The sequence below is a fragment of the Meles meles genome, chromosome 1 (assembly GCF_922984935.1).
Source record: "Meles meles chromosome 1, mMelMel3.1 paternal haplotype, whole genome shotgun sequence".
Lineage (NCBI taxonomy): Eukaryota > Metazoa > Chordata > Mammalia > Carnivora > Mustelidae > Meles > Meles meles.
In genome coordinates, this window is record NC_060066.1 from 186,006,243 (window position 1) to 186,033,318 (window position 27,076).

A 27,076-nucleotide genomic window follows, 5' to 3' on the forward strand; every position below is an offset into this window, starting at 1 on the left:
AAGATTTTATTTATTCATTTTTTTCGAGAGAGCGCTCGAGTATAGCAGCGGGAGGGGCAGAGGAAGAAGCAGACTTCCAGCTGACCAGGAAGCCTGATGAGGGGCTCAATCCCAGGACGCTGGGATCATGATCTGAGCCCAAGACAGCTGCTTAAGGGACTGAGTCAAGCACCCTTGAGGACATTTTTCATGTAGCTGTATAAAAATCTAGCATATGGGGGAGCCTGGATGGCTCAGTGGGTTGGGCCTCTGCCTTTGGCTCAGGTAGTGATCTCAGGGTCGTGGGATTGAGCCTCGCATGGGGCTTCTTGCTTCTCCCTCTCTCTCTGCTTGCCTTTCTGCCTACTTGTGATCTCTCTTCTCTCTCTCTGTTAAGTGAATAAATAAATAAATAAATAAATAAATAAATCTATGTCTTAAAAAATAATCTACCTTATCCTTTATAAAACTCATCTCATAATACTCCATTGTATAGTGGATACATCCTAATTTACTTACCAAATTCTCTATTTTGAAAATTTCCTGAAAAAATACTTTGGACGGGGAATTGAGAGGGTGAAAGTGGATTAAGATATTGAATCAGGCAAGAGAACTTGAAGTGGATTAAAGAGTAGTGGGGGGCGGGGATTGATGGAAAAGGGAGAAATGGTGAATGAGAGGTTCCTGCACTCATCCAGCTCTGAAATGAAACCAGAAAGTGGCAGTGGTTTACACATCCAACAGATGTTCTTGTCTCTCTGGCTGCCCTGCCATTTATTTAAAAAACACACCATTCCTTTCTCCCTCTCCATCTTGGCTCAGTCCAGTACGCCTGCATTTCATTTTTGCCTGTTGAAATCCTATTTTTCAACATCCAGAACAAATACCACACCCCGTCATTATTAGCCCAGGTTGGAAATGGTCCCTCCCTTTCCATTGCTGGTAGTGAGCTGAATCCCTCCTTCCTTTCCTCCTTCCACAGAGCACTTTTCTCTCCAAGGTAGTACAGTGCAGTAGCTCAGTCACAACTTTGGACCCACCAATTTGCTATCTCTGTGAACTTTGCACGTTACCCAAATTCTCAGTGCCTCAGTGTCCAGACCTATAAAATGGGGAGAAGGGTACACAGCGTTATTAGGAGGACTAAATCCGTTACCAGGTATAAAGCACTTATGAGAATGTCTGATGTGTAGTTAGCGCCAGATAAACCTGGACATTCATTTTGACTGGCGGTGACGGGAGACGCGGAGCTGGCGGTCCGCCCCAGCAGGCGCCGGGTACAGGCCGGGCAGCGCGGTCACATGATTGGGTCAAGATGGCGTCGCCCAGCTACTTGTGGTTCTTGGCCGTCGCTCTCTTGCCCGGGTCCTGCGCTGCACGGGCGCTCGGGCATCTCGACCCGGCCGCGCCGCTGCCGCTGGTGATCTGGCATGGGATGGGTGAGTGGGGGAAAAGAGAGTCAGAAGGGTTTGGCGACTCCTTCTCTTTCCCAGCCTGGGTTCGCGTCTGCAAAGTGCGAGTGTGGAGGGTGAGGACCGTGGCTGCACAGCGCTTGGCTGGCCCAATGTCTGAGGATTTGGGGGGCTGCTCTGCACTGGAAAGGGAAAGGGGGAAGGGACTGTCCTCTGGTGAGTGCTCACAGAGAGCCGTGCATTGCGTTAGGATATTTCGTGCCGTTCTTGTTTAATCCTCAACGGCAGTGGCGTCAGGGTGCAGCGTCTGGTACTTGGTTGGGCAGTCCTGGCTGTGGCTGCATGACCGGGGCATCCAACCTTTTATTCATTGACACACTGAATAGATTTGTCAGGCACCTGCAGTACCTTTTTACATTTAACATGTAAGTATCAAGCACCTACTAGATGCTGCAGATACGACAGTGAACAGACCAAATTCTTTGCCCTTTTGGAACTTACTTTCCGGGGGGAGAGAGAGACTATAAAGAAATAAATAAGCAACACATATAATACGTTTTAAGTAAAATGGTGATAAGTGCAATGGAGAAAAAGAAAGCAATAGGAGGACAGAAATGGGAGGTGGGGGCTTGCGATTTTATAAGGAAGGTCAAGAAAGGATTCACTGAGAAAATGACATCTGTACAAAGACCTGAAGTGGATGAGGGAAGCTGCCCTGTGGATAGCTGGTAGAAGGAACAGTAAATGCAAAGACCCTGAGGTGGAAGTGTGTCTGGTATATTGAAGGAACAACATTCAGGCCAGTGGGGCTGGAACTGAGTGAGCAAGGAAAAGAAAATAGGGGTTTAGGTTGGGAGGGTGCCAACGTTGGGCCTACTAAGGGCATTGGCTAGAATTCGAGATGGGTAGTCCGTGGGGGGTTTTGAGCACATGAGTGACATGATATGACTTACATTTTAAAAGGACCGCTCTAATTGCTGTATATTATATCTCAGGGTTGTGAGTTCAAGTCCTGTGTTGGACTCCACACTGGGCATGGAGCCTACTTTAAAAAACCCAAAAAGAATAGATTGTAGGGGATTATAGATGTTTGGAGGAACACAAGTTAGGAAGCTACTGCAACCATTTAAACAAGAGATGGCAGGTGGCATGAAATAGGATAGTACCAGGAGATGCCGAGAAGTGGGCAAAGTTTGGGTATCTTCTGAAGGCAAAACCAATGGTATCTGTTAACAGGTTAGATTCAGGATGAGAGAGAAAGAAAAGAGTCAAGGATGATTCTATGGGTTTGGGACTGGACCAGTAGAAGGAAGAAGTTGTCGTTCTACCAAAATGAGGAAGCCCGTAGGACCAGCAAATTTGCGGTGGGGAGAAGATGAAGAGTCTGCTTTTGGACTTACTAGATTTGAGATGCTCATTAGACATTCAGGAGATGTAGAAGCATTTGGAGTGCAGAGTATAGGACAGAGATACGAATGGGAGATTTAAGTTGGGAGACTTCTGAGTATGGTTGGCATTTAAAGCCATGAAACTGGGCAGGATCATGGGCATGCGTGTCCACAGGAGGAGAGAGTTCTCAAGATGGAGCCCTGAGACACTACCAACATTTGGAGGTTGAGGAGATGAGGGGGAATCAGTTGAGGAGACAGTGATGGTGGAGGAATGTCAGAAGAGTGCAGTGTCCAGGAAGTCCAGTGAAAATGTTTCAAGAAGAAGGGAGCAATGTATGGAATTTTATCAGCAGGGCAACTGAGAGCGGGTTATTGCATTTAACAATTTGAAGATCACTAATGACCTTAACCAAGGCAGTTTGGGGAACATGATGAGGGTGACAGCCTTATTGGATTGAGTTAAAGAAAGGTGTTCAAAGAGCAATTAGAGCTGGCAAATACAGTTTTTTCAGCGCTCTGTGCTGGGCTCTGGGGCTATCGCAGGAGATTTAAAAGAAGTTATGAGAGAAATAGAAAATACTCTAAGCCTTAGCTTTTCCCCTAAAAATGAATTCTTAAGCTTCCTCTCAGGTTAGAAACCTGATGATTCAGCTCCAAATGGGGAATGACCTCTGCTTATTTCTCCGGGTGAGTGGCTGGTCACTCTGCTTCTGGTTTTTAGTTTTGGTTCCTGGAAACGGGAAACAGGACTGGGAGTAGGGTGAGCAGGGAGACCCCCCAGAGTGCAAAATTTAAGAAGGCATTCACTCCCATAAGAGACTATTAATTTCACAAAACAAACTGAGGGTTGCCAGGGGTTGGGGGTAGGGAGAGGGTGGTTGGGTTATGGGCATTGGGGAAGGTATGTACTGTGGTGAGTGCTGTGAAGTGTAAACCTGGCGATTCACAGACCTGTACCCCTGGGGCTAATAATACATTATATGTTAATAAAAATAAATAAATAAATAAGTAAATAAAAAGAAGGCATTCACTCTCTAGTTTGTAGAAGCTTAGAGTCGGCCCTTGCACAAACCTGTGAGTGAGTACCTCCTCAAATTTCGTGTCCTAGGTTCTTTCTTTGCCTTTCCCCAGCCCTCCAGTCTGGCTCCTAAGTGCTTTGAATCTATTATTCCCAAATGTTCCAGATGATAAGGGAGCATAATAAGCATCTCTGCTTATTTTCAGTTGTGAATTTCGTGTCCCAATTATATTCAATGGGCTTTTGAAGTTTGTTATTATTTGATAATCATGAGCCAAGCAATTTTTTAAAAAATTGGAGTGAAACAAATGTAACCTACAATTAATCATGTTAAAATATACAATTCAGTGGTGTTTAGTGGGTTCACTATGTTGTACGACTACCACTTCTCTCTAATTTCAAAGCTTTTTCATTACTCTACAAAACACCAGTATCCCTTAAGTAATCAGACTGTTCCACGCTCCCAGCACGCCCTGGAAATGTCCAATCTGCGTTCTGTCTGTATAGATTTGCCTATTCTGGATATATGTATATACATAGGTAATCATGTATTATGTGACCTTTTGTGTTTAGCTTATTTCACATACAGTAATGGTTTTTAGGTTCATCCACATTGCAACATGTCAGCACTTCATTCTTTTTTCTGGCTGAATAATATTCCGCTATGTGTATATACCACAGCTGGTTTACCCACTCATCCATTGATGGACATTTGGGTCATTTCCACCCTTTAACTATTATGAATAATGCTGCTATGAACATTGATGTACACGTTTCTGTGTGGGCACGTTTTAATTTCTGTTGGGTAGAAATCTAGAAGTGGAACTGCTGGGTCATGTGGTAATTGTTAGGTTTGACTTTTTGAGGAACTACGAAATTTTCACAGTGGCTGCCTCATATCACACTCCCACCAGCAATACAAGGGTTCCTATTTCTCCACGTCCTTGCTAAAACTGTTACTTTCCATCTTTTAATTAAATTTTTTTATTAAAGCCATCCTATTAAGTATGAAGTGGTATCTCATTATAGTTTTGATATGCATTTCCTTAATGACCAGTGATGTTGAGCATGTTTTCATGTGCTTGTGTTCTTTGGAGATAAGTCTGTTCAAGTCCTTTTTCCATGTTTTAATTAGATTAACTTCTTTTTGAGTTGTAAGAGTTCTTTGTATGTCTTGGGCATTAAACCCTTATCAGGCAAATATTTTCTCCCATTCTGTATGTTTCACATTCTTAGTAATGCCCTTTGAAGTGTAGAACTTTGAAAAAAAAATGTGTGATGTGTTGGCTCACGAGTATCTCCCATCGTCTTTGTTGTCTAGGAGACAGCTGTTGTAATCCCTTAAGCATGGGTGCTATTAAAAAAATGGTGGAGAAGAAAATACCCGGAATTTATGTCTTATCCTTAGAAATTGGGAAGACGCTGATGGAGGTAAGGCCCTTCACAGCTGTGTTCCTCTGAAGGTTTGCTGACTGATTTCGTAGAATGTACTATTAAAATGCTTTGCCTTGTATTTTTAGCAGCAGATCATACAATGATACTTGAACACTTGAGTGGCTTATGTGAGGCTTCCAACCTGAATCCGTTCGGCCTCTTAGGGTAGATGCCATTGGTGGTTTTCATTCTGACTTTTCTCTGTGGCTCCTCTTTCAGGATGTGGAGAACAGCTTCTTCTTGAATGTCAATTCCCAAGTAACTACAGTGTGTGAGATTCTTGCTAAGGATCCTAAATTGCAGCAAGGCTACAACGCAATGGGATTCTCCCAAGGAGGTCAATTTCTGTAAGCTCCTTTCTGTTCGATCGTACTATTTACATGGAATTGATCTTTTTCTTATATTCGGGTAGATCCACTCCTCTAATTCTTTTGTGCATTTCATCTCTCTTGGAAGGAAAGGTATTCTAAATTATCTCCATGTGAAAAGCTTTATGAAACTTAATTTATTTTCTGTGAAAGAATAAAGATTTGTATTTGACCATACTGGGGGAAATCCTGACACTCCATGGCTTTGGGGAATCACAGAGGATGAAGTAGCGTAATCTGGGAATTTGGAGGTTAAAGATATATTTTTATCCGACTGTTACAGCTGATAATCCTTTTTTTTTACCCCAGGAGGGCAGTGGCTCAGAGATGTCCATCACCTCCCATGATCAATCTGATCTCGATTGGGGGACAACATCAAGGTAACTTTGGCCTCTTTGCCTCCTTTTTTTTCTCTGTTCCAATCCATGTGACCACTTGATTTTAAAACATTCCAGCAGCTCTATTTGTACAAGAAGTCAGCCATCCTTGGAAAGTCCCGTTCTTCCAGCTTATAATAAAGTAGCCAGAATTAAAGAAATAGGAAGAGACTTGGGATTCTAGAAGCCAAGAACACAGGTGAATCAGGTTGCCAACTGCTTCTCTCCAGTTTAAATGACATGATTTCCTGGAGGCGAGGTGGTTGCAGCCACATGGCAGGTGGTGACTGAGGAGTCAGTAAGGACCAACAGTCTTTCCTTTCTTTTTTTAAAGATTTTATTTATTTGAGAGTGAGAGAGAGCACATGCACACAAGTGGGGGGAGGGGCAGAGGGAAAGGCAGAAGCAGACTCCCTGTTGAGCAGAGAGCCCCCATGTGGGGCTTGATCCCAGGATCCTGAGATCATGACCTGAGCTGAGAGCAGATTCTTCTTTTTTTCCTGAGAGCAGATTCTTTTTTTTTTTTTAAAGATTTTATTTATTTATTTGACAGATAGAGATCACAAGCAGGCAGAGGGGCAGGCAGAGAGAGAGAGGAGGAAGCAGGCTCCCTGCTGAGCAGAGAGCCTGATGTGGGGCTCGATCCCAGGACTCTGGGATCATGACCGGAGCTGAAGGCAGAGGCTTTAACCCACTGAGCCATCCAGGCAGCCCCTGAGAGCAGATTCTTAACTGACTAAGCCATCCAAGTGCCCTGCTTTTCTTGTTTTCTGACATTGGTGATGTCTTACTGAATTTAGACTCAGGCAAATAATAACATCTGAGATTTTTTGTCTATAAAGTTAACAGTAGAAAATAAATCCTTTGAAAAACAACAGGTTTTCTGTTTAGGCAGAATTACATACTTTTGGGGAAGGATGTGTCTTTGGGATAGAGTGTCATCTCTGTTCTCATGGATATAGCTATCAGGTGGCATAGTGTAGAGGCAGAAGGATTCTCCTTATAATCAGGAATTCACCCAGTTAACTGTTGATGATGGGCAAGTAATTTGGTACTTAGATCCCTTTCACAGATGAGGGAAACTGAAAGAAGGTCTTGCCCTTCTTGTAGGAATTTTTCAGAGGATGAAGTGAGATAGTAAGTAGAAAAGTACTTCTTTTGTTTGTTTAAGATTTTATTTATTTATTTGAGAGAGAGAAAGAGAGCACAAGTGGGTGGAGGGGGAGAGGGAGAGGGAGGAAATAGATACCCTGCTGAGCGGGGAGCCCAACACAGGGCTCGATCCCAGGACCTTGCAGTCATGACCTGAGCTGAAGACTCTTAACTCACTGAGCCACAAACTGACAGGTGCCCCCCAAAGTACTTTTTATTTTTTTTAAAAGATTTTATTTATTTATTTGACAGAGAGAGAGAGAGAGAGAGATCACAAGCAGGCAGAGAGAAAGGGGGAAGTAGGCTCCCTGCTGAGCAGGGAGCCCGATGTGGGGCTCGATCCCAGGACCCTGAGATCCTGACCTGAGCCGAAGGCAGAGGCTTAACCCTCTGAACCACCCAGGCGCCTCCAAAGTACTTTTTAAAAACACAAGTAATATTCAAATGCGAGTTGGTAAAAACACCTTTATCATTCAGTCAACAGATATGTATGAAAATCTATAAATAAGACAGACAAGGTCCCTGTCTTCAGGAAACTTCCATTCTAGTGTGGGGGGTAAGAAATAGACAATGAAGCAAGTAAATAAATAAATACAGATAGTGAGAACTATGATCATAAAAAAGATAGGATATGGGGCACTGGGTGGCTCAGTTGGTTAAGTGTCTGTCTCTCGATCTCAGCTCAGATCTTCATTTCAGGACCATGAGTTTGAGCCCTGTATTGGACTCCATGCTGGGCGTGGAACCTACTTTAAAAGAAAACCAGAAGGAGAGAAATAGGATAGTGCTTTTCTTTTTTAAGATTTTATTTATTTATTTGACGGACAGAGAGACACAGTGAGAGAGGGAACAAAAGCAGGGGGACCAAGAGAGGGAGACTTCCTGCCAAGCAGGGAGCCTGATGTGGGGCTCAATATCAGGACCCCGGGATCATGACCTGAGCCGAAGGCAGACACTTAATGACTAAGCCACCCAGGCGCCCCAGGATAATACTTGAAGGACAGATTAGTGGTTAAAGATGTGGGCTCTGAAAAAAAAAAAAAAAAAAGATGTGGGCTCTGGGGGCGCCTGGGTGGCTCAGTCTGTTGAGCATCTGACTCTTCATCTCACTCAGGTCATAATCTCAAGGTCATGAGTTGAAGCCCCACATTGGGCTCCATGCTGAGGGCAGAGCCTACTTTTATTTATTATTATTATGTTTTAAAGATTTTATTTATTTGACAGACAGAGATCACAAGTAGGCAGAGAGGCAGGCAGAGAGGGAGGGAAGCAAGCTCCCTGCTGAGCAGAGAGCCCGATGCGGGGCTCGATCCCAGAACCCTGGGACCATGACCTGAGCCAAAAGCAGAGGCTTTAACCCATTGAGCCACCCAGGTGCCCCTGGGGCCTACTTTTAAAAAAATAAATAAATAAGGGGCGCCTGGGTGGCTTAGTCAGTTGAGCAGCTGCCTCCAGCTCAGGTCATGATCTCAGGGTCCTGCAACCAAGTCCTGCATGGGGTTCCTTGCTCAGCAGTGTACCTGTTTCTCTCTCTGCCTGCCACTCCTCCTGCTTATGCTCTCCTTCTCTCTCTCTGACAAATAAATAAACAAAATCTTTTAAAAAAAATAAAAAGAAAAATAGAAAAGAAAAAGAAAAGGAAAGATATGGGTTCTGGAGCCAAACTACCTGTGTTCATACCCTAGCTCTACACTTATTGTCCAACCTGGGACCAAGTATTTAACCTCTCCGTTTTGAAGTTTCTTTTCCATAATATGGGGTGAATAATAATTTCTGCCCCACATGTTGGTTGTGAGGATTGAATGAATTACTGCCAATATATGCTCAAAACTATGCCTGGTACCGCTGAAAATGTTATTGCTGAGGCTGATGAAGATGGAAAGGTATAACTGGGGGAGGGGGGGAGGGAGTGGGGGCTACTTGAGTTAGGGTTGTCAGATGTGACTTCCCCAAGCTAAGACCTGAGAGCGGAAATGAGCCCGACCACTGAGGCAGTGAGAGGAGCACATCTACCAGGAAGAGCTGGTGCCAAGGCCCTTAGGCAGAAAACTCAAATAGGAGCGCCAGCTGGCTATGGTATGAATTCTCAATACGTTATTTTCTTGAGGAATAGATGAATGAGATCAGAGGCTAGCTCTGATTCGTTGTCTTCCTCACCGTGCCTTGCACATAGTAGGTGTTCAGGGCACAGCTCTTGAAGGAATGGATCTTTGTGTTCTGCTGCTGTAGGTGTTTATGGACTCCCTCGGTGCCCAGGGGAGAGCTCTCACATCTGTGACCTGATCAGGAAAACGCTGAATGCTGGGGCTTACAACAAAGCTATTCAGGAACGGTACGTATGGTTGGCTGGAAAGGATGTGGAGCTGTCACTGTGTGAAAATATCATGCTGACTTTGAAATGACTTTGACAGCAGAAATTCCAGAAGTGGCCAGGGGTATGCACGTGAGAGGCTTTTCTTAAGTATCTCTGTGCTGTCTGCTTGGTTATATTATAAGCCTAAAACCGCTCTAATATTAAATTTTAAAAACGAAGGGTTTTTGTTTTCTTTTTTTAAGATTTTATTTATTTATCCCAGAGAAAAGAGAGAAAGCACGTGCATGAGAGAGCGTGAGCAGGGGGAGGGGCAGAGGGAGAAGGAGAAGCAGATTGTCTGCTGAGCAGGGAGCCCAACTCAGGGCTGGATCCCAGGACCTTAGGATCATGACCTGAGCTGAAGGCAGATGCTTTTTTTTTTTTTTTTTAAGATTTTATTTATTTATTTGACAGAGATCACAAGTAGGCAGAGAGGCGGGGGGGGAGGGGAGGGAAGCAGGCTCCCTGCTGAGCAGAGAGCCCGTGTCAGGGCTCAATCACAGTACCCTGGGATCATGACCTGAGCCGAAGGCAGAGGCTTTAACCCACTGAGCCACCCAGGCACCCCCTGAAGGCAGATGCTTAACCGCTGAGCCACCCAGGTGCCCCTGGAGTACTCTAGATGATAACTAGATTTGGGATCAACTAGTATGACAACAGCAGCTATCCTACAGGTTTTCCAAGCTTATCATTCTTGTGTAATAACAGTTCTTCAGTACAACACTTCCTTGAAGCCATTTTCCAAGGTTCAGCCCTGCCAGGGACTCTGCATGTGGAAACAACCTGTCCCTAACTCGCTCTTCCTTTCCTACACCTTGGCCACACGCAGAGCTACAGAGCTGTGCCAGGTCAGTAGTGCCACCTAATGGTCAGTGAAAGAAACTAAGATACTTTTTTTTTTTTTAAGTTTTCATTTATTTATTTGAGAGCGAGAGAGAGCACAGAGGGAGAGGGAGAAGCAGACTCCCTGTCCAACAGGGACACCCCAGTGTAGGGCTCAGAGATCATGATCTGAGCAGAAGGCAGACGCTTAACTGACTGAGCCACCCAGGCGCCCCCATTGTTCTTTATTCTTTACTCAGTATTCTTCTAACTCTTGCCCAGATGCTTCAGAAAAAATCATCCTTTTATCTCTTTGTGTTTCTTTTGTGAGCCAAGCACAACCCATGGCAATGAGAATTGTTAGTGACTAGAAACGAGCAGTCATGGGGAGGAGACAGTATAAGTACTGATTAAAAGTGGCAGACGGATGTGTTTTTTCACTTCCTCCTTAAACTGTATAGTAACCCAATAGCAAAAGAATAGAAAGTGAGAAAACCCACAAGGGCCAAGAGAACAGGAGAGGAGAGAGGAGACCAAAAAAAAAGACATCACTGTGTCTTTGAAAGAAAGCAGATGAAGGAGTGATACCTGTTTCAGCAGAGCCGAAAAAGCTGAAACCTTTACGTCTGTAGAAGGATGCCCTGACAAGAAGGGAGCAGATTTACTTTTTATAGCTCCACAGAGGGTCAGGAATTCGATGCATAAGATCCTTTGAAAGGTGGGGATCGGTGCATGGAGCTAAAAGCAGGACTTTTTGTTGGGGGGGAAAAAAAGATCATTTCTATATAAGGAATGATCAAACTCCCAGTTCCCGTAAATGCACTTCCAAGTGACTGCTCCTCCCCCACTGTGACAAGAGAAGCAAAATTTATTCTCTGGAGCAATTTAACTAGAGAAGTACAAGACTCTGAGGTAATAAGTGAAGGATAGTGATGAGACACCCCACTGAAAACCCGGGCCCTCCCACTCCCCTTTCCTTCCACTTAGCTCCCAGAATGATAGCCACTAGGCTTATAACCTGCTAGGCTGATGTTCAGCAGACCCGTCTCTGGAAAACCTAACTGGCCCCAGAGAAAAGATCCACAGATTGAGGTTTTTGAGTCCTTCAAGAAATCGGGATTCCTCTCGACTACTGTGAGGTGAAGCCATCAGGAAGTAAGCTCTGTTGTCGCACGAGAAGGCTCCAGTCAGTTTGTAGTGTCTCGTTTCAGCATGAACCCTGAGCCTAGGACCACCAGCCAAACATATGAGGAAAGCTTCTAGTATGAAATACAGACCGAAACCAATAAAAAGTAAAAAGCAACTTGGAAGGAAACGATGACAATTCAAGGAGCCAAAGAAAATCTTTAAAAAGAAAAAAAGTGGCGGGGCGGGGGGGGGGACCTGGGTGGCTCAGTGGGTTAAAGCCTCTGCCTTCGGCTCAGGTCATGATCTCAGGGTCCTGGGATCGAGCCCCGCATCAGGCTCTCTGCTCTGCGGGGAGCCTGCTTCCCCCCCTCTCCATCCTGCCTCTCTGCCTACTTGTGATCTCTGTCTGTCAAATAAATAAATAAAATCTTTAAAAAAAAAAAAAAAAGAGTGGCTCAGTGGGTTGGGCCGCTGCCTTCGGCTCGGGTCGTGGTCTCGGGGTCCTGGGATCAAGTCCCGCGTCGGGCTCTCTGCTCGGCGGGGAGCTTGCTTCCCTCTCTCTCTCTCTGCCTGCCTCTCTGTCTACTTGTGGTCTCTCTCTGTCAAATAAATAAATAAAATATTTAAAAAAAAAAAAAAGAAAAGAAAAAAAGAAGCCTGGAATTATTATCTTTAGAGATGAGCAGTTACCTCCATGGCACCAGAGAAGAATCAGAGCGTAAGAGAGAACTGGCGATTAAAAATGAGACAACCAAAATAAATGTGAGAGCGATATAGGACTATAAACTTGAGGAAGTCTCTTAGAAATGAGAACAAAACTCAAAAGAGGTTTTTAAAAAAAAAAGGAAAAGGAGAAAACTGATAAAATTAAGGGAGCCATTTAGTAAGTCCAGGATCTGCCTGATAGGAGTTCCAAAAAGAGCCCAGAGGAGAAAGGGTGGATTGAAATTACCAAAGAAGTAATATAAGAAAATTTCTCGGAATGACAGGACATGAATTTCCAGATTGATAGGGCTCACTAAGTGGTCAGGGCAAGGGATGAAAAAAAGCTTCACACGGGTACCCTCCTATGACCTCTCAGAGCACAAGGAGAAAGAGCGGGCTCTGGGGAGGCTGCCCCCAGAGTCCATTCCAAGGACCATGTACTCCTGTAAGCAGCACCGCCTTCTAGAAGTTTTCTGAGGAAAAGTGATTTCCATCCTAGAATTCTGTGCAGAACCTTTAAGTACAACCACTTGTGAAGGGAAAATAAAGGCCTCTTCAGACACACCAAAAAAAAAAAAAAAAGAAAAGATTGCCCGTCTGCTGCGCGGCCTGGTGTGTCTGGGAGCCTCCCCTGTCAGTACTTTCCCACATGGAGATTCAGCTCAGGGCCTTCAGCTTGTACTAAGTGGGCAGCTCGGGGCCGTTACCGCTAGTGTGCCATGTTTAAAATATTTATTCACCTTGAGCTGCCTGTTTCATTTATAAGCATTGCCATGGTTTTGTTTTCTCCTTTCGGTTGCAGTCATAAAGTATTTCATTCATCATTTCATCAAACATCGCCCTGCAGTTTGCCAGGCCCTGTGGTAGGTCTGGCAGACAGAGCGGAGAATAAGACAGCGACCCTGTTCCCATGAAGGAAAGTTCTGGTGGGGAACGGGGGAGCTCCAAGCAAACAGAGGTGCTGGATCACCTCTAATGGTGCTAAGGCTGTGGCGGAAGTAAGCAGGATGCCGTGGTGGAGAGGCGTGGAGGCGGTGCCTGCTCCGGACAGAATGGCCTTCGGAGAAGAGGAATTTAAGCTGGGCTCGAAGGATGAGGAGGAGGATGGGAGGAGCTGAGGAAAGAGCCATCCGGCCAAGGGAGCAGGAGGCACAAAGAGTTGGCAGGGGTGACACCCGCAAGAACGGGAAGATCACATCGGCCATTTGAGTTTCCTTCTAAACATCAAGAGAAGCTATTGGGAGGTTTAAAGCAAATATGGCCTGACTCATGTGTTTGGATGGTCTCCACTGCTTTGTGGAGAGTGGACTGGAAAGCAGGTAGAGGAAAAGCAGGGGGCTGTCTCAGTGTCTCGGTAAGAGGCAGCGGTAGCGTGGACACTCGGGTGGCCACAGTGAGATGGAGAGAAGTGGAATGACCTGAGGTACGTTCCAAAATGTAGCTCAGTGAGACTGGCGAGCCAGGATACAGCCCAGCATTTATAACGGGGTTTCCCTCGGAAATGCTTTCTGAGCTCTCAGTGGCTCAAATACAGATCGATACTTTCCTAATTTTATGGAGTTGCTTTTTCTTTTTAAAGTTTCTTTGTATTTCTGTGTATACCTCATCTTAGCAGATGGGCAGTATGAGATTTAAAAAGGCAAATATGGAGCACTTGGGTGGCTCAGTGGGTTAAGCATCTGCCTTCGGCTCAGGTCATCATCCCAGGGTCCTGGGATCGAGCCCCACATCGGGTGTCCTGCTCAGCAGGGAGCTCTGCCCCTCCCCCTGCTTGTGCTCACTCACTCTCTCTAATAAATAAATAAAATATTTAAAAAAAAAAAAGGCAGGCCCAGTAGAGGTGGGAAGGGGGCGGGGAGGGTGGACAGGCACAGAGGGAGATCACGTTCTTCTGGTAGTGTGGTGCTAGGCTGCCCTTTGTATCAGGGAGGATTCTGGATGTAGGAAAATAATCACATCAGACCAAAGTGCATTTTTAAAGAAGTTCATAGTCTTTTGGTACCCAGAGTTTCAGAGGGACTAGAATCCAGAAATGGGAGCCACCGAGAGCTGGGTCTGCCTCTCCCACTGGCGTTGCTGTTGCCTCTGTAGGCATGAACACTGACCTCTCTGGCCACCCATGTGGTGAAAGGTAGCCTTGCCCAGCTTCCAAACTTTTTGTTTGCTTGTTTTTTAAGATTTATTTATTTTGGAGAGAGAGAGAGTGCCTGCAGGAGCAGGGGAGGGGCAGGAGAGAGAGAGAGCATGTCAAGCAGACTCCCTTCTGAGCACGGAGCCCACCTTAGGGCTCAGTCCCCTGACCCCCCAAGATCATGACCTGGGAGACCGTCACTCCGCTGACAGAGCCACCCAGACACCCTCAGCTTCCAAGTTTTTCATTGTATCTCTTTAGGATATTATCTCAGGAGAGGCTGGAATCTCTTGGTCCCAGTCCAGATTTTTGGGGAAGGGACCATGTCCCAGCTCAGGTCAGATCTCCATCACTGGCTGCGGCCAGAAAAGTGAGATCACATGGTACCGACCATACCCACCCCTGTAGTCAGAAGGTGGACCCAGGAAGGTTGCAGTTTCCAGACAAGGGAGAGTTGATTTTGATTTAGGCAGAGACCCCAGGAGGTGTCTTCGGCACTGTTCAGATCATTCAACCTTAAAGCAAATTTGATGTAGTTCCCTGGGAAACCAGTGAGGAGGGACTTTCCAGCGCCAGCTCCTGGCTCGGTGGGGGCAACCGTGAGGAACGGTGAGTGTGACAGTTCTCTCTTACCTCGTGGGTGTGAAATCCGCCCTCTAGTTCCGCGTGGAGATACTGGTAGCTCTTCCTGGATTTCTTCTTCCTCCAGTTTCCTCCTTGCTATCCTACTCACTGAGCCCATCCCCACCGCAGTGAATACAGCAGTGTCGCCCTGGCCTTGGCCTCCCTTCCCCTGTGCCAGTTCTGCTCTCCCAGGTGGCCCTGCCCTTGGTCTGCGGCCCTCAGCCCTGCATGCCCAGCACTTGCAGGGGGCCTGTGCCCCCCAGTGGCTCTCACAGCACGCTCATCCCCAGGTGTCCCGCTTTCCCCACACCTTCGCCCTCAACTCGCCACTCCCCTTCTGGAAATACTGAGGTATCTACTTAGGCACTTTTCCACTGTTCAAAAAAGTAGAGAGAGTAGTGTCATCTAAGACCTAAAATTAATATTTTGTCATATTTGCATCAGATGTTTTAAGAACTGAAACATTTCAGGTAATACTGAGTTCTTCTACATATCTCTACCCGGTTCCATTCCCTGCCCTCCCTTCATAGTGACAACCACTGGCAAGAAATGAGAGTAATAGATCCTTTCTGTCCTCCAAAAAAAGAAAAATCGTCTATTTATATACATATATATCCTCCATCAGTATGTAGCCTTATTTTGTAAAAATATTATGTAATGGATATCTTGTGCACTTCATTCTGCAACTGAGTTTTTCATCAGTATCGCATTTAATAACACGTTGTTACACATCTGGTTCATTCCTCTTAACGACAACCTGGCCTTCTGGATTCTGTGACTACGCCACTGTGTATTGATGTCCATACTGCAGACATTTCGGCATTTCTAATTTCTCGTGATGACAGACAACTTTGAGGGATCGTCCTTGTGTTGAAAAGCCCAGCCTGTGTTGCTGTGAAAAGTCTCCTCTACATTTACGCTACTACTCTACTCACACGGGACACCACTTCCGGTCACCACATGTGTGGAGGTTTTCCCCACACCAAGGAATTCTCTGGGACACCAGCTGGGTTCCTACAATTTAACTCAGTTCTGACACTGCCCACCTGGATATAACGTCAGATCCCACAGATTAAGAGCTCACTGCCACAAGCCTGCCCCACCGAGACACACTCACACACACACACACACACACACGTGCCCATTGCCAGTAGTAGGTCCCCAGGTTACCCACAACTTCTGTCCCACGTGACTACAAAGTGAAGGTTCCTCTCCTCAGGTGTGATTAATTTGCTAGGGTGGCTCACAGAACTCAAGGAAACATGTTTACCACTTTATTAAAGGGTATGATAAAGAACGCAGATGAGGGGCGCCTGGGTGGTTCATTCAGTTGTCTACCTTCAGCTCAGGTCATGGTGTCAGGGTCCTGGGATCGAGCCCTGCCTCAGGCTATGTCCTGTGCTCAGTGGGGAGAGAGTGCTTCTCCCGCTCCTTCTGCTGTTTTCGCTGCTTGTGCTCTCTCTGTCAAATACATGAAATCTTAAAAAAAAAAAAAAAAAACACAGATGAACAGCCAGATGAAGAGATAGATTGACAAAGTCTGGGAGGGTCCTGAGCGTGGGAGCTGGGTGTGGGTGTGTTTGCCAACCTGGAAGCTTTCTGAACCCCTACTATCGGGATTTTATGGAGGCTTCCTCCCATAAGCATGATCAGTTACTCCATTTTCAGCCACCCCCTCCCCCCTCTGGAGAATGGGGAGCAGGGCTGAAAATTCCAAGCTTCAGAGGGAGGCTTGGTGACCAGCCCCAACCAGGAGCCCACCCAGAGCCACCTCAGTAGAACAAAAGATGCTCCTAGGGCACCTGGGTGGCTCATGAGTCAAGCCTTTGCCTTTGGCTCAGGTCATAATCTCAGGGTCCTGGGATCAAGTCCCCCATCAGGCTCTCTGCTCAGTGGGGAGCCTGCTTCCCCAACCCCTCTCTCTCTGCCTACTTGTGATCTCTGTCTGTCAAATAAATAAATAAAATCTTAAAAAAAAAAAAAAAAGATGCTCGTAGTGCTCTTACCACTTAGGAATTTACAAGGGTCTTAGGAGCTCTGTGCCAGGAACCGGGTTGGAGATCAGTCTGTGTATTTTCTGTCACCTAGCAACCCCTGAACAAGAACTTACGTACTAGTAGAATGCACATGTGGACTCTCAGTTATTTATCGGGTAATTTGGGGAATGCTCCTTAACCTCTCTGCCTTAGTTTCGTCATCTGTAAACGAGGGCAGAAGTTCTACCTTATGAGCTGTAGAGAGTGTTCAATGAGGTACAGATGTAGATACAGTACTTAGAACAGTGCTTCGGAGACACTCCGTCCTGTTAGCTGCTCAGACTACAATGATGAGCGCGTGCATCTTAGACTCACCTCGCTGTCACCGAGGTGGTTGTACCAATTTCTGTTCCCACCACCAGAGTGTGAGCGTTCCCATTTTCTCCAGTCTTACTTAATTGGGATCCTGTGTCTGTTGCGAGTCTGCCAGTCACATGTGTGTGGGACGGTTTCGCTTTCCCATCTGTGCCTCCCGTTAGGCAGCTCAAACATCTGTTCGTGTTTGTTGGCCGCTCAGGTCTCTCTTTTCTGTGAGTTGCCTATTCATTGCCTCTTCTAGTCTTTGCCTGTTTTTCTGTTGGACGCTCTGTCTTTTTCTTACTGGTGTGTAAGCATCACACACACACGCATCTGTGTTGGGATTATTTTTTAGATTTTTTAAAAAAAGATTTTAATTATTTTATTTGACAGACAGAGATCACAAGTAGGCAGAGAGGCAGACAGAGAGAGAGGAGGAGGAAGCAGGCTCCCTGCTGAGCAGAGAGCCTGATGCGGGGCTCAATCCCAGGACCCTGGGCTCATGACCCGAGCTAAAGGCAGACGCTTAACGACTGAGCCACCCAGGTGCCCCTGTATTAGGATTATTAAGCCTTTCTTTGCTAGGTGTGTTACACTTTACTTCTCCCAGCCTGTGGCGTATCTTTTAGCAGATTTTTGGGGGGCAGTTTTATTGAGATCGAATTCACATACCATACAGTTCTGTCATTTAGTGTGTATAATTCATTGGTTTGGGCATATTTTTTTTTAAGTTGCAGTAAAACGTGTGTGTGTGTGTGTGTGTGTGTGTGTGTGTGTGTGTAAAACAGAATTTGCCATTTCAGTCATTTTTAAGTGTATGGTTTTGGGGTACTAGGTACTTCCCAAACAGCAGCAGGTTCGGCAGCTTCCAATTTGGATTCAGACCACGTCGTCAGTCCTCAGGACTGAAGCACAAAGCTATTCTCTGATCCCGTATTTTCTTCTAATTTTTTTTTTCAAGTTTTGTTTTGATTCTCATGTTTTTCATCTCCCTGGGGTTTTCACTGCTTGAGTCCGTTTCCGGGCTGCTTCCATTCACGTATTTGTCTCCCTGCCTCGCGCACGCTGCTTTAGTTACTATGCAACTTCTGGGAGGCTCTGCTTCAGGTCTGGGCTGGTCTTGGACTTTTATTGTTTCATGTGGAGTTTAGAATTAGTTTGTCAGATTCCACCAAAAATCATGTTGGGATTTAGGTTAGAATGGCTTAGGGTTTGGCCATCGCCTCGACACCTGTGCTTCTGCATTTCCTTTCCTCCCCGTCAGGCTGCTGTTCCTGTCCCGCCAGGACTTGGAACAGCATCTCCCCGTACAGATGGTACCAGCAGCGGCTGGGTTTGTAGTGAGGGCCGGGAGGGACAGAATAGAGTGGTGACGGGCCCGACAGCGGTAACTTCTGCAGAATTTGTGCCATGAAAGGACACCTGAGTGAGCTTTACGGTTGATACCTAATTTTCCCAACAACCTTGGAAAGAATCCAGCTCTGAGAGGCGAGTGCCCGTGACTCTAGCCTAGGGCTGCATGTTGTGAAGCTGGTGCTGTGGGCGCCCCGCGGTCCACAGAGGCGGGGCGTGGGGGGTGCGGTACATGTGGTGGTTGAGAGCAGGGCCCCTGGGCCTGGCTTGGCCATTCAGGCTCTATTCACTCCCAGCAGAGTGACCAACGACAAGCTACTTAATCACTCTGGGCATGGTTGCCGCATTTGTAAACAGGAGGCTAATAATAGTGCCTTCCTGATGGAATTCTTTTCAGGATTAAATAGGCTAATGTGTGTAAAGTGCTTAGAATAGGCCCAGTATGTGCTGTCTAAGCCACGGGGGCTGCAGCAGGCCTCAGGGGTAAAGGCTGCGGTTTCTGGGGAGCTGATTGCCTCTTGAACGGGCCGCATTGGAAAGTGTGTGGACTTGGGCAAATTTAGGCTCCTGTCTTACCTTGTCTACAACTGTGTCTCTTTTTTTTTAAGCTTTTATTTATGTATTTATTTATTTAGGGTGCGTGCACACAAGCAAACAGGGGGAGGGGCAGAGGGAGAATCCCAAGCAGACTGCCCATGGAGCCCCATGTGGGTCTCAAGCCCACAATCCTGAGATCACGACCTGAGCCGAAACCAGGCATTAAGGGATGCTTTACTGGCTGAGTCACTGTTGACACGGCTGGGTAGTTGTTTTTATTTTTCTAAAGATTTATTGATTTATTTGTCAGAGAGAGAGCGCGTGAGCGCAAGAGCCGTGCACAAGCAGGGGAAGCAGAGGAGGGAGAGGGAGGAGACACCCTGCAGGGTAGGGAGCCCTTTGAGGGGCTGGATCCCAGGACTCTGGGATCCTGATGAGCCAAAGGCAGATGCTTAACCCACTGAGCTACCCAGGAGCCCACGACTGAGCAGTTTTGAGAGCGTTACTTAACTTCTGAAATGGGCCCTGCCCTGGTGACCAGACGAGAACAGTGCAGACCCATGTTTCTTCTTCTCTGTCTGGCTCCCCGACACTCCCAGCTTCTGCTCACCCGCAGGTCCTTCCCCATAGGTGCCCCGTGTGCACCAGGCTTCTCACAAAACAAAATGCCTTTCCTTTCTTCCTGTTGCCCCTTCTGAAGCACTTTTCACACAGAAAGTTGCCCTAGGACTATTGCTTTCGTTTTCGGCCGTTGGGCTCCCTGCTGTAACTCTGGGTCACCAGAACCTGGTCGGGCAAGATCCAAAGACCTTTGTGTTTATTCGCTGAACATTTTTTGAAGAAACTTTGGTTGGCCACCTGCGTGACCGTGTGTGCGCCCCGTGCTCACCACTTCTGAGCGTTTGACACTGTTGACCACCCACTCACTCCCGAAGCTTCTTCCCTTGTTCTCCTAGCCATACTGCCTTCCCTTCTGCTCACATCTCACAACCCCTCCCCTCTCTCAGTGCCAGCCACTTCTTTCAGAGCCTGTCTGGCATCCTGCACCGGGCCCTTCCACTCGCGGAGCCTTCCTGCTAAGCATCTGCCCTGTGCCTGCGTGTCGCTACTCAAGGATCTTGTCGTCCCGGTGGGGGGGAGAACCAGGGAGCCAGCTTGCCCCCAGTGAGCGACAGCAGGGCTAGAACTCAAGCCCAAGACCAGTGGCAATGTCAGTATTTTATAAATGGTCAGAGTTCATCACATTTTGACAAAATCAGTGAAACTAAATGCTGAAATCTTTCAAATACATTTATAAACAGATGATCGAATGTTCCTGTGACCGCCAGCAGGCTGACCACGGCCTCTTTTTTTTTTTTTTTAGATTTTTTTTTTATTTATTTGGCAGAGAGAGATCACAAGTAGGCAGAGAGGTAGGCAGAGAGAGAGAGGAGGAAGCAGGCTCCCTGCTGAGCAGAGAGCCAGAGCGGTGGCCTCTTTTGACCTCGGGTGCACCTGCCCTGGATGTGAGGAGCTCTGACCTCTCTACTGTAGCTGGTTCCTCTGGGCCTTTATGCCATCCTGCCCTGCTGAGTGGAGCTTTCTGGACCACCACCTGAGGGCAGCTCTTCCACTCAGGCTGGGGAGCGCCTGTTGTATAAACGTTTGTTCTCTCCCCTGCCAGCCTGGGCTAGAGAGTCCCACCCGTGTTCTGACTCCTCCTTCCCCCAGAGGTCTTCCGCCAGCCGGTCCGCTTTCTCTTAGTGGAAACGCGGCTGTGTGGTTGCAGGAGCTACTCAGAACTGTGGAGGCGCCAGCTGGGAGGACTTGGGAACTGTGGAGGCGCTCAGTGTGGATGGGGAAGGGCCCCCGAGGGAAGGGAGGGGAGGATAGGGGGAGCAGAGAGACTGGGGAGAAAGTAGAAGCATGTGAACACCTGCTTCTGAAATAGTCTGAAATAATAGTATAAACGCCAGATCCCTGCCTTTTGTCCTTAAAAATCTATGACATTCCAGAATCCTGAAAACTAGTGTCCTCATTCAACAATAGGAGAAATGCTCTGGGATTGAAGGGGTAGACCGCCCTCCGAGCCTGAGGACGGCCAGATGGGTGAAAAGAGGGATGGCTGGATGCGGAGGTGGTGATAGCTGAGCTGAGTCTTGCAGATGAATTAGAAGCAGCGGAGGGGGAAGCAGGGGGGACTTTGGGCGGGGACAGCATGGGCCACAGTGACCCGGAGGCAGAACTGTGATAAGGAGGGCTCAAGGCCCTGAGGAAACAGATACCGATGAGTCCTTTTCCCAGATCTGTGGGACTCTGTACTGTGCCGCATAGCACTCTCATGCCTCGGGTGTGTTCTTAACGAACTGTGTCGTAAGTAGAAGTCTTGTCTGCCCTATTTAAGGTCAAGGCCGGGGACGTGGCGGCTCTTGATTTTTTGTCCTTTTGAAGTCTCTTAGTGCACAATGTGCTATGCACAGGAGCGTGCCCCTGGCGTGCTGACTGCCACGTAGCTTGGTCACCTTCATTCATTCCTTCTTCTTCTTCCTGCAGCCTGGTACAAGCAGAATACTGGCATGACCCCATCAAGGAGGACATGTACCGCAACCACAGCATCTTCTTGGCAGATATTAATCAGGAGAGGGTAAGCCCCCATCCCAGGCTGCTGTTGCTGTGCGTTCATGTTGCTTTGGGGGCACCACATGCTGATGAGCTGTGACCGTTTACCCAGAATATCCTGGACACGCACCCTGGGGAACAGAAGTTCTGTTTTGGGAAGGCAGTGCTTATGAGTGTCCTTTTAGGAAGGCTGAAATTCATTTGGCTTTCTTCCCGTAGGTCCTTTTCCTTGCCTTGCGTTGAAGAAGCAGGGTAAGCTCAGTAGGTTGCTGGCTGGCTTAAGTGGAACGTCACAGTGGCTGTCTTACAGAGGGCAGCCTTCCTAGTGGGTCCCTTGGGAGTCAGATTTTCTCAGAAGTGAGATTTACTTAGAAGAGAGATGACAGAGGGGACCGAATATGTCCCAGGCATGAGCTTGGTTTGGTTTTTCAGATTCTGGCAAACTCAGTGACTCAATTTGTATCAGGCCCATCTGGAGGGTTTTTGTTTTGTTTTGTTTTGTTTTTTAAAACAAAACTTGAGGGTTGGTGCAGAAGAAACGGAAGTGTTATAGCAGAACCACTCAGAATATGTGGTTTCTCATTTTGCCTTGGCTCTCTCTGGGTGGTCACCTTTAACCTATGTGATGGATGCCTGTGGAGTGCAGTGACAGACTATGGTTGGTGGGGGCATTGCCAGTCAGATAGGATGGTAAGAAAAGGCTTACAAGGTATATTCTGGGCTGGAAGCTGGAAAACCAACCCATTATCCTGGGGAGGAAATACGGTGGCCCAGGGTTGGGGAGGCCAGAGCACTGGAAGGCTTTAACATCCCTGCTGGAATCTGACGGTATTGCCCCTGAACTACTACTGGCTTTCCTCCAGAGTGTCAATGAGTCCTACAAGAAGAACCTGATGGCCTTGAAGAAGTTTGTGATGGTCAAATTTCTCAATGATTCCATTGTGGACCCTGTGGACTCTGAGGTGAGAGGCTGTGCCGGCAGGCCACACCACACCGGGAGACCAAAGGAGTAAATGGCATTAAAATACAGCCGCCTGCTGGGGAGAAACCTTCAGTCCCTTCCACCACCTTCTGTGTAGAGCAGGGCTTCTTTGCTTGAGGTCTACAAATGGGACACTTGGGGCTATAACACCCAACACCTGAAATTGTTGCAAAATTATGTAGTGGCATTGTCTGAGGAAGGGTCTATAACTTTTACCACATTATCCAGGAGACCTGTGACCCAAACCATCAGCCCAAAATCTGTAAATCCCTGAGCTTGGCCTTCAAGGTCCGCCTTGACCTACCTTTCCAACTTAATCTTCCTTCGTGTCCCACGTCATACATATACTCTAGGATGAAGTCTTGAAATGCACCAGACTTGGCATGTGTTTTTACTCTTAGTGCTTTTGTTCATGCTTTTCAGACTCTAAAGTGTCCTTCCCTGGGCTTCTCCACCTGACAAGCTCAAACATCACTTCTTCCATCCAGGATGTCATCCCTAGTCCAAGAGGACTTTGCTCCCTCTTTTGCAAAATCAACACGTTATGTCAGGCCACCAGGGACTAGCCAGCCTGATCAGCCCACCATCTGCTTTTGCAGGCCCCGTGAACCATTTTTTAATGGTTAGAAAGAAACCAAAAGAATATCTGATGACAAAAGTTATATGAATTCAAATTTCAAGGTTCATAAGTGAAATTTCATTGAAATAGAGCCATATTCATTTTGTACCTGTTTGAAAGCCATATTCATTTTTTATATATTGTGTGTGGCTGCTTTTGTTTAGAATGGCAGCATTGGGTAGTTACATTCATGTGGCCCTTAAAGCCTAAGCTATTTTGTATCTGGCCTTTACAGAAAAGTTGGCTGATCCCTGTGCTAAACAGTTGTTTCTGTGCCTCACCAGACTAGAGTTATAGAAAACAGGGACCACATATGTATTTATCTTCAATGTCAGATTTAGCACAAGGATTTTCACAGCGTAGGTGCTCAGTCACTGTAGGAAACAGGAATTCTGCGGAATTGGAAAGCGCTTTGGAAAGCTTGACTCATCCCTGAGGATCTACCCTTAAAAAGAGATGACTCAAGACACACTCTGTTTTTACTCTTTGCTACAGCTTTGTGATGTTGTTTGTTGGTAGTCTTAACTTGACAATATGTGCTGTTGTGTCTGATCTTCGTTCGCCCTCCTCTCCTGCAGTGGTTCGGGTTTTACAGGAGTGGCCAAGCCAAGGAAACCATCCCCTTGCAGGAGACCAGTCTGTACACACAGGTAACCAGAGAGGAGAGAGGTGCTGTCTTTTTCAGCTCCTGGTTCCCGAAGCTGCTCGATTCTTTGGTGATAGAGCCTGTCCTGTATGCCCCAGAGCAGTGGGTGCTCGGAGGCCTGTGACTTGGTCTGATAGGGGTCAGGCCGGTGAGGGTGCTGATTGTGACCCCAGTGTCTCGGGCGCTGGGTTATAGAAGTGTACATCCTGAAGGATGAAGAACCTGGACCTCACGGCTTTCTGTACGTACAAAGATCACCTCATCTCCAGTTTCTGCCTGCTGATGAAAAGGTTTAGAACTGGCTTCCTTTGCTGACATGCAGACTGCAAAGCCAAGAAGCCCCCATGCATCGTGAACACGTAGGAGAGGTGTTAACTTTAAAACATGAACAGATGTGAAGTCCTGTTTTGTTTTTTTTTTTTTTTAATTTTTTTAAAAGATTTTATTTATTTATTTGACAGAGAGAGATCACAAGTAGGCAGAGAGGCAGGCAGAGAGAGAGAGAGGGAAGCAGGCTCCCCGCTGAGCAGAGAGCCCAATGCGGGACTCGATCCCAGGACCCTGAGATCATGACCTGAGTCGAAGGCAGCGGCTTAACCCACTGAGCCACCCAGGTACCCGTGAAGTCCTGTTTTTAAATTAGAGCACTGGTGAGGGGAGCTCCTCCTGCAGGGGCCTGGGGGGGAGCGCGGTAGGCCCTGTTTCTCCAGCAGAGGTCGCACCATTTCACTACCTCTAGTTCTGGGGCCTTCCACACTCCAGGGAACGGATATTGGAACTGGACCCTCCCAAAAGGCACAAGTGCTATGTGGGCCACTTGCCTTCTACTAGAATCCTCCTGAGTAATTTCACGGGCCAGTTGTCTCCTCTCTTGGCTTATCTCCGGCATTTGGTGGCCCAGCTTGTGTGAGCTCAAAGGAAAGGGAAGCTCAGGTCTGTTGAGTTTTGGAAATTACAACTAAGAACTTCCCTCTCGTCCGAGTCAAATCTCGTCCGAGTCAAACTGATGGTAGCTACAGCAGAAGCAACACTCCGGCTCTGTCAGCTGCTCGTCCTCCCAGCCTTGTTTGTTCTGTGCCACTGCGGGTAGTGCCAGGATATGAAAAGTGAGGTGTGATCTTGAAGGGTTAGATATGTTTTTAGCTTCTTTTGTTTTTGGCTCAGTCTCACTTGACTGACATTTTGAGGCAGTTTTGTCTGTGGCCTGTCCACCCACACAGGTGGTCCTCCAGAAGCTCTAGGAAACTTTCAGAAAGCCGAATATAGAACTCTGTAGACAACAATCTCAATTATATCTGTTTTGAATGCTCAGGAAGAAAACAGGGAGGTATCCTTTTTGGCATTTTCAACAGTGTTAACACCTAAATTTTGCTACTCCAGGAAAAGACTACACTTTTGAGCACCTATCTCAAATGAACATTCTCTTTCTTTACAACTGTTAATTTTTCGTGAAGCCTCTTAATTATGGTCTTTCTGTCTGTAGGACCGCCTGGGGCTAAAGGAAATGGACAATGCAGGACAGCTCGTGTTCCTGGCTGTGGAAGGGGACCATCTTCAACTGTCTCAAGAATGGTTTTATGCTCACATCATACCCTTCCTGGAGTGAAACCCTTGTAGTCTGCCCCAGAGCTCAGGGAGCCCCTAGCGCTTCTATACACCAGTAGGAGAGCGTTCCCTTCATGCCTAAGCCTGAGCTCACATCCAGCTTGCAACTAATCCTTCCCTCTGCTTATCACCTAACACGCCCTGCTCAGAATGATCTAAGATTCGAATCTTATCCTTTGCCTCCTCCTATCAGCATATGGTGTTGAATGCAAGTTTAATTAGTTAATAACCATGCATGGAGATTATTTTACAATCCCTCAGTGTGGTCAGGCTGTCTTAGGCAACAGTCTGCTGCTGATCAGCGTCAGAACTGTGCCCAGAAGAGGCTGAAGCTAAAGCAATTAGATGTAAGGGCAGACACCTTTTTCAGGAAAGCCTAGCCACATTTCAAGCCAAGAGGCAGCCAGTATCCAGGCCTGAGGGGACCGTAAATGCTTGCTCAGTTTTGCTGGTGGAGATCCAACCAGTGCTTGTGAAAGTATTGTTTAGACAGTGTTTCTGTGTAATTCCTTGAGGCTACCCTCTTTTCTCAGTATGTTGTCTCCTATGGTGCGTTAGCATTGACATCTTCTGCTGGGCCACCATCTTGTCTCAGTAGCACTCCTGTCTCATCAGGTAGCACCCAACTGGATTGCTTAAGGTGGCGGCGGGTGGGGGATGGAGTACTTAACTTGGGGGAATGAAGACAAATGTTCAAATGGACAGAACACTGTATGTCAACTACACCTCAGCTGAACAATGTACAAGCAGAAATGATAAGTGAGGACACAGCCGGTCCCTTCCACTCCATCCTTGACTAACCTGTCCCTTTTTCCATGTGGCCAGTGGTCTACATTCTAGTCACTGTGCTTGCTGCTGGTGTTAGTAGACAGTGGAAGAATGGAAAGAGATCAGGCTAATTCCCCATCTCAAAAACTATTTACAGTACACTCAAAACTATTTCTGATGTATTTTAAAAAAAAGGATTATTTGCTCAGAAAGCTTGAGGAATACTGCATACCCCTTTTCTCCTGATCTCCTGAGATCAACTCAGAATACTAAGGTCTGAGAACTCCTGTTACGATAAAAAAAACCAACCCTAACCTTTAGCTACTGTTTTCCCATACTATGTGAGCATGGACATCTTGGCCGCCCACTACTCCACCTTGAGAAAACCTATCAACACTTCCTGGAAGACTATTGTGCAGAATGCCCATGTGAGGGACGACAGCTGTGCAGAGGGAAGCACCTTGTTAGTGCTGCTAAGTTTAGGCTTTATGATTTTTCTTTCCCCTCTCTCAAGCCTTATTTCTCAACTAGAAGATGAGGATTAAGGGTAGCAAGTTGGGGGAATGTGAAAAAAATTTTATGATACTGTCTAAAATAAAGACTAGTTTCTTATCCTTGGTGTCCTTTTCCTTCTCAATACTCTTACATACCTCTCAGGGCGCCTGGCTAGCTCAGTCGGTAGAACATGCGACTCTTGATCTCGGGACTGTGAGTTTTGAGCCCCGTGCTGAGGTAGAGTTC

At 46.8% G+C, this 27,076-nt stretch overlaps 1 protein-coding gene across 1 annotated transcript; it reads left to right on the forward strand.

The window, feature by feature from the left end:
* The first annotated feature begins 1,285 nt into the window (after positions 1-1,285).
* PPT1 (palmitoyl-protein thioesterase 1) lies at positions 1,286-26,947 on the forward strand. The gene is made up of 9 exons (XM_046001357.1): positions 1,286-1,418; positions 5,122-5,231; positions 5,454-5,581; positions 5,912-5,982; positions 9,361-9,463; positions 21,650-21,740; positions 22,579-22,677; positions 23,895-23,966; positions 25,446-26,947. The coding sequence occupies exons 1-9, from the start codon at positions 1,295-1,297 to the stop codon at positions 25,566-25,568; spliced, it is 921 nt and encodes a 306-aa protein (XP_045857313.1). The 5' UTR covers positions 1,286-1,294; the 3' UTR covers positions 25,569-26,947.
* Positions 26,948-27,076: the final 129 nt, after the last annotated feature.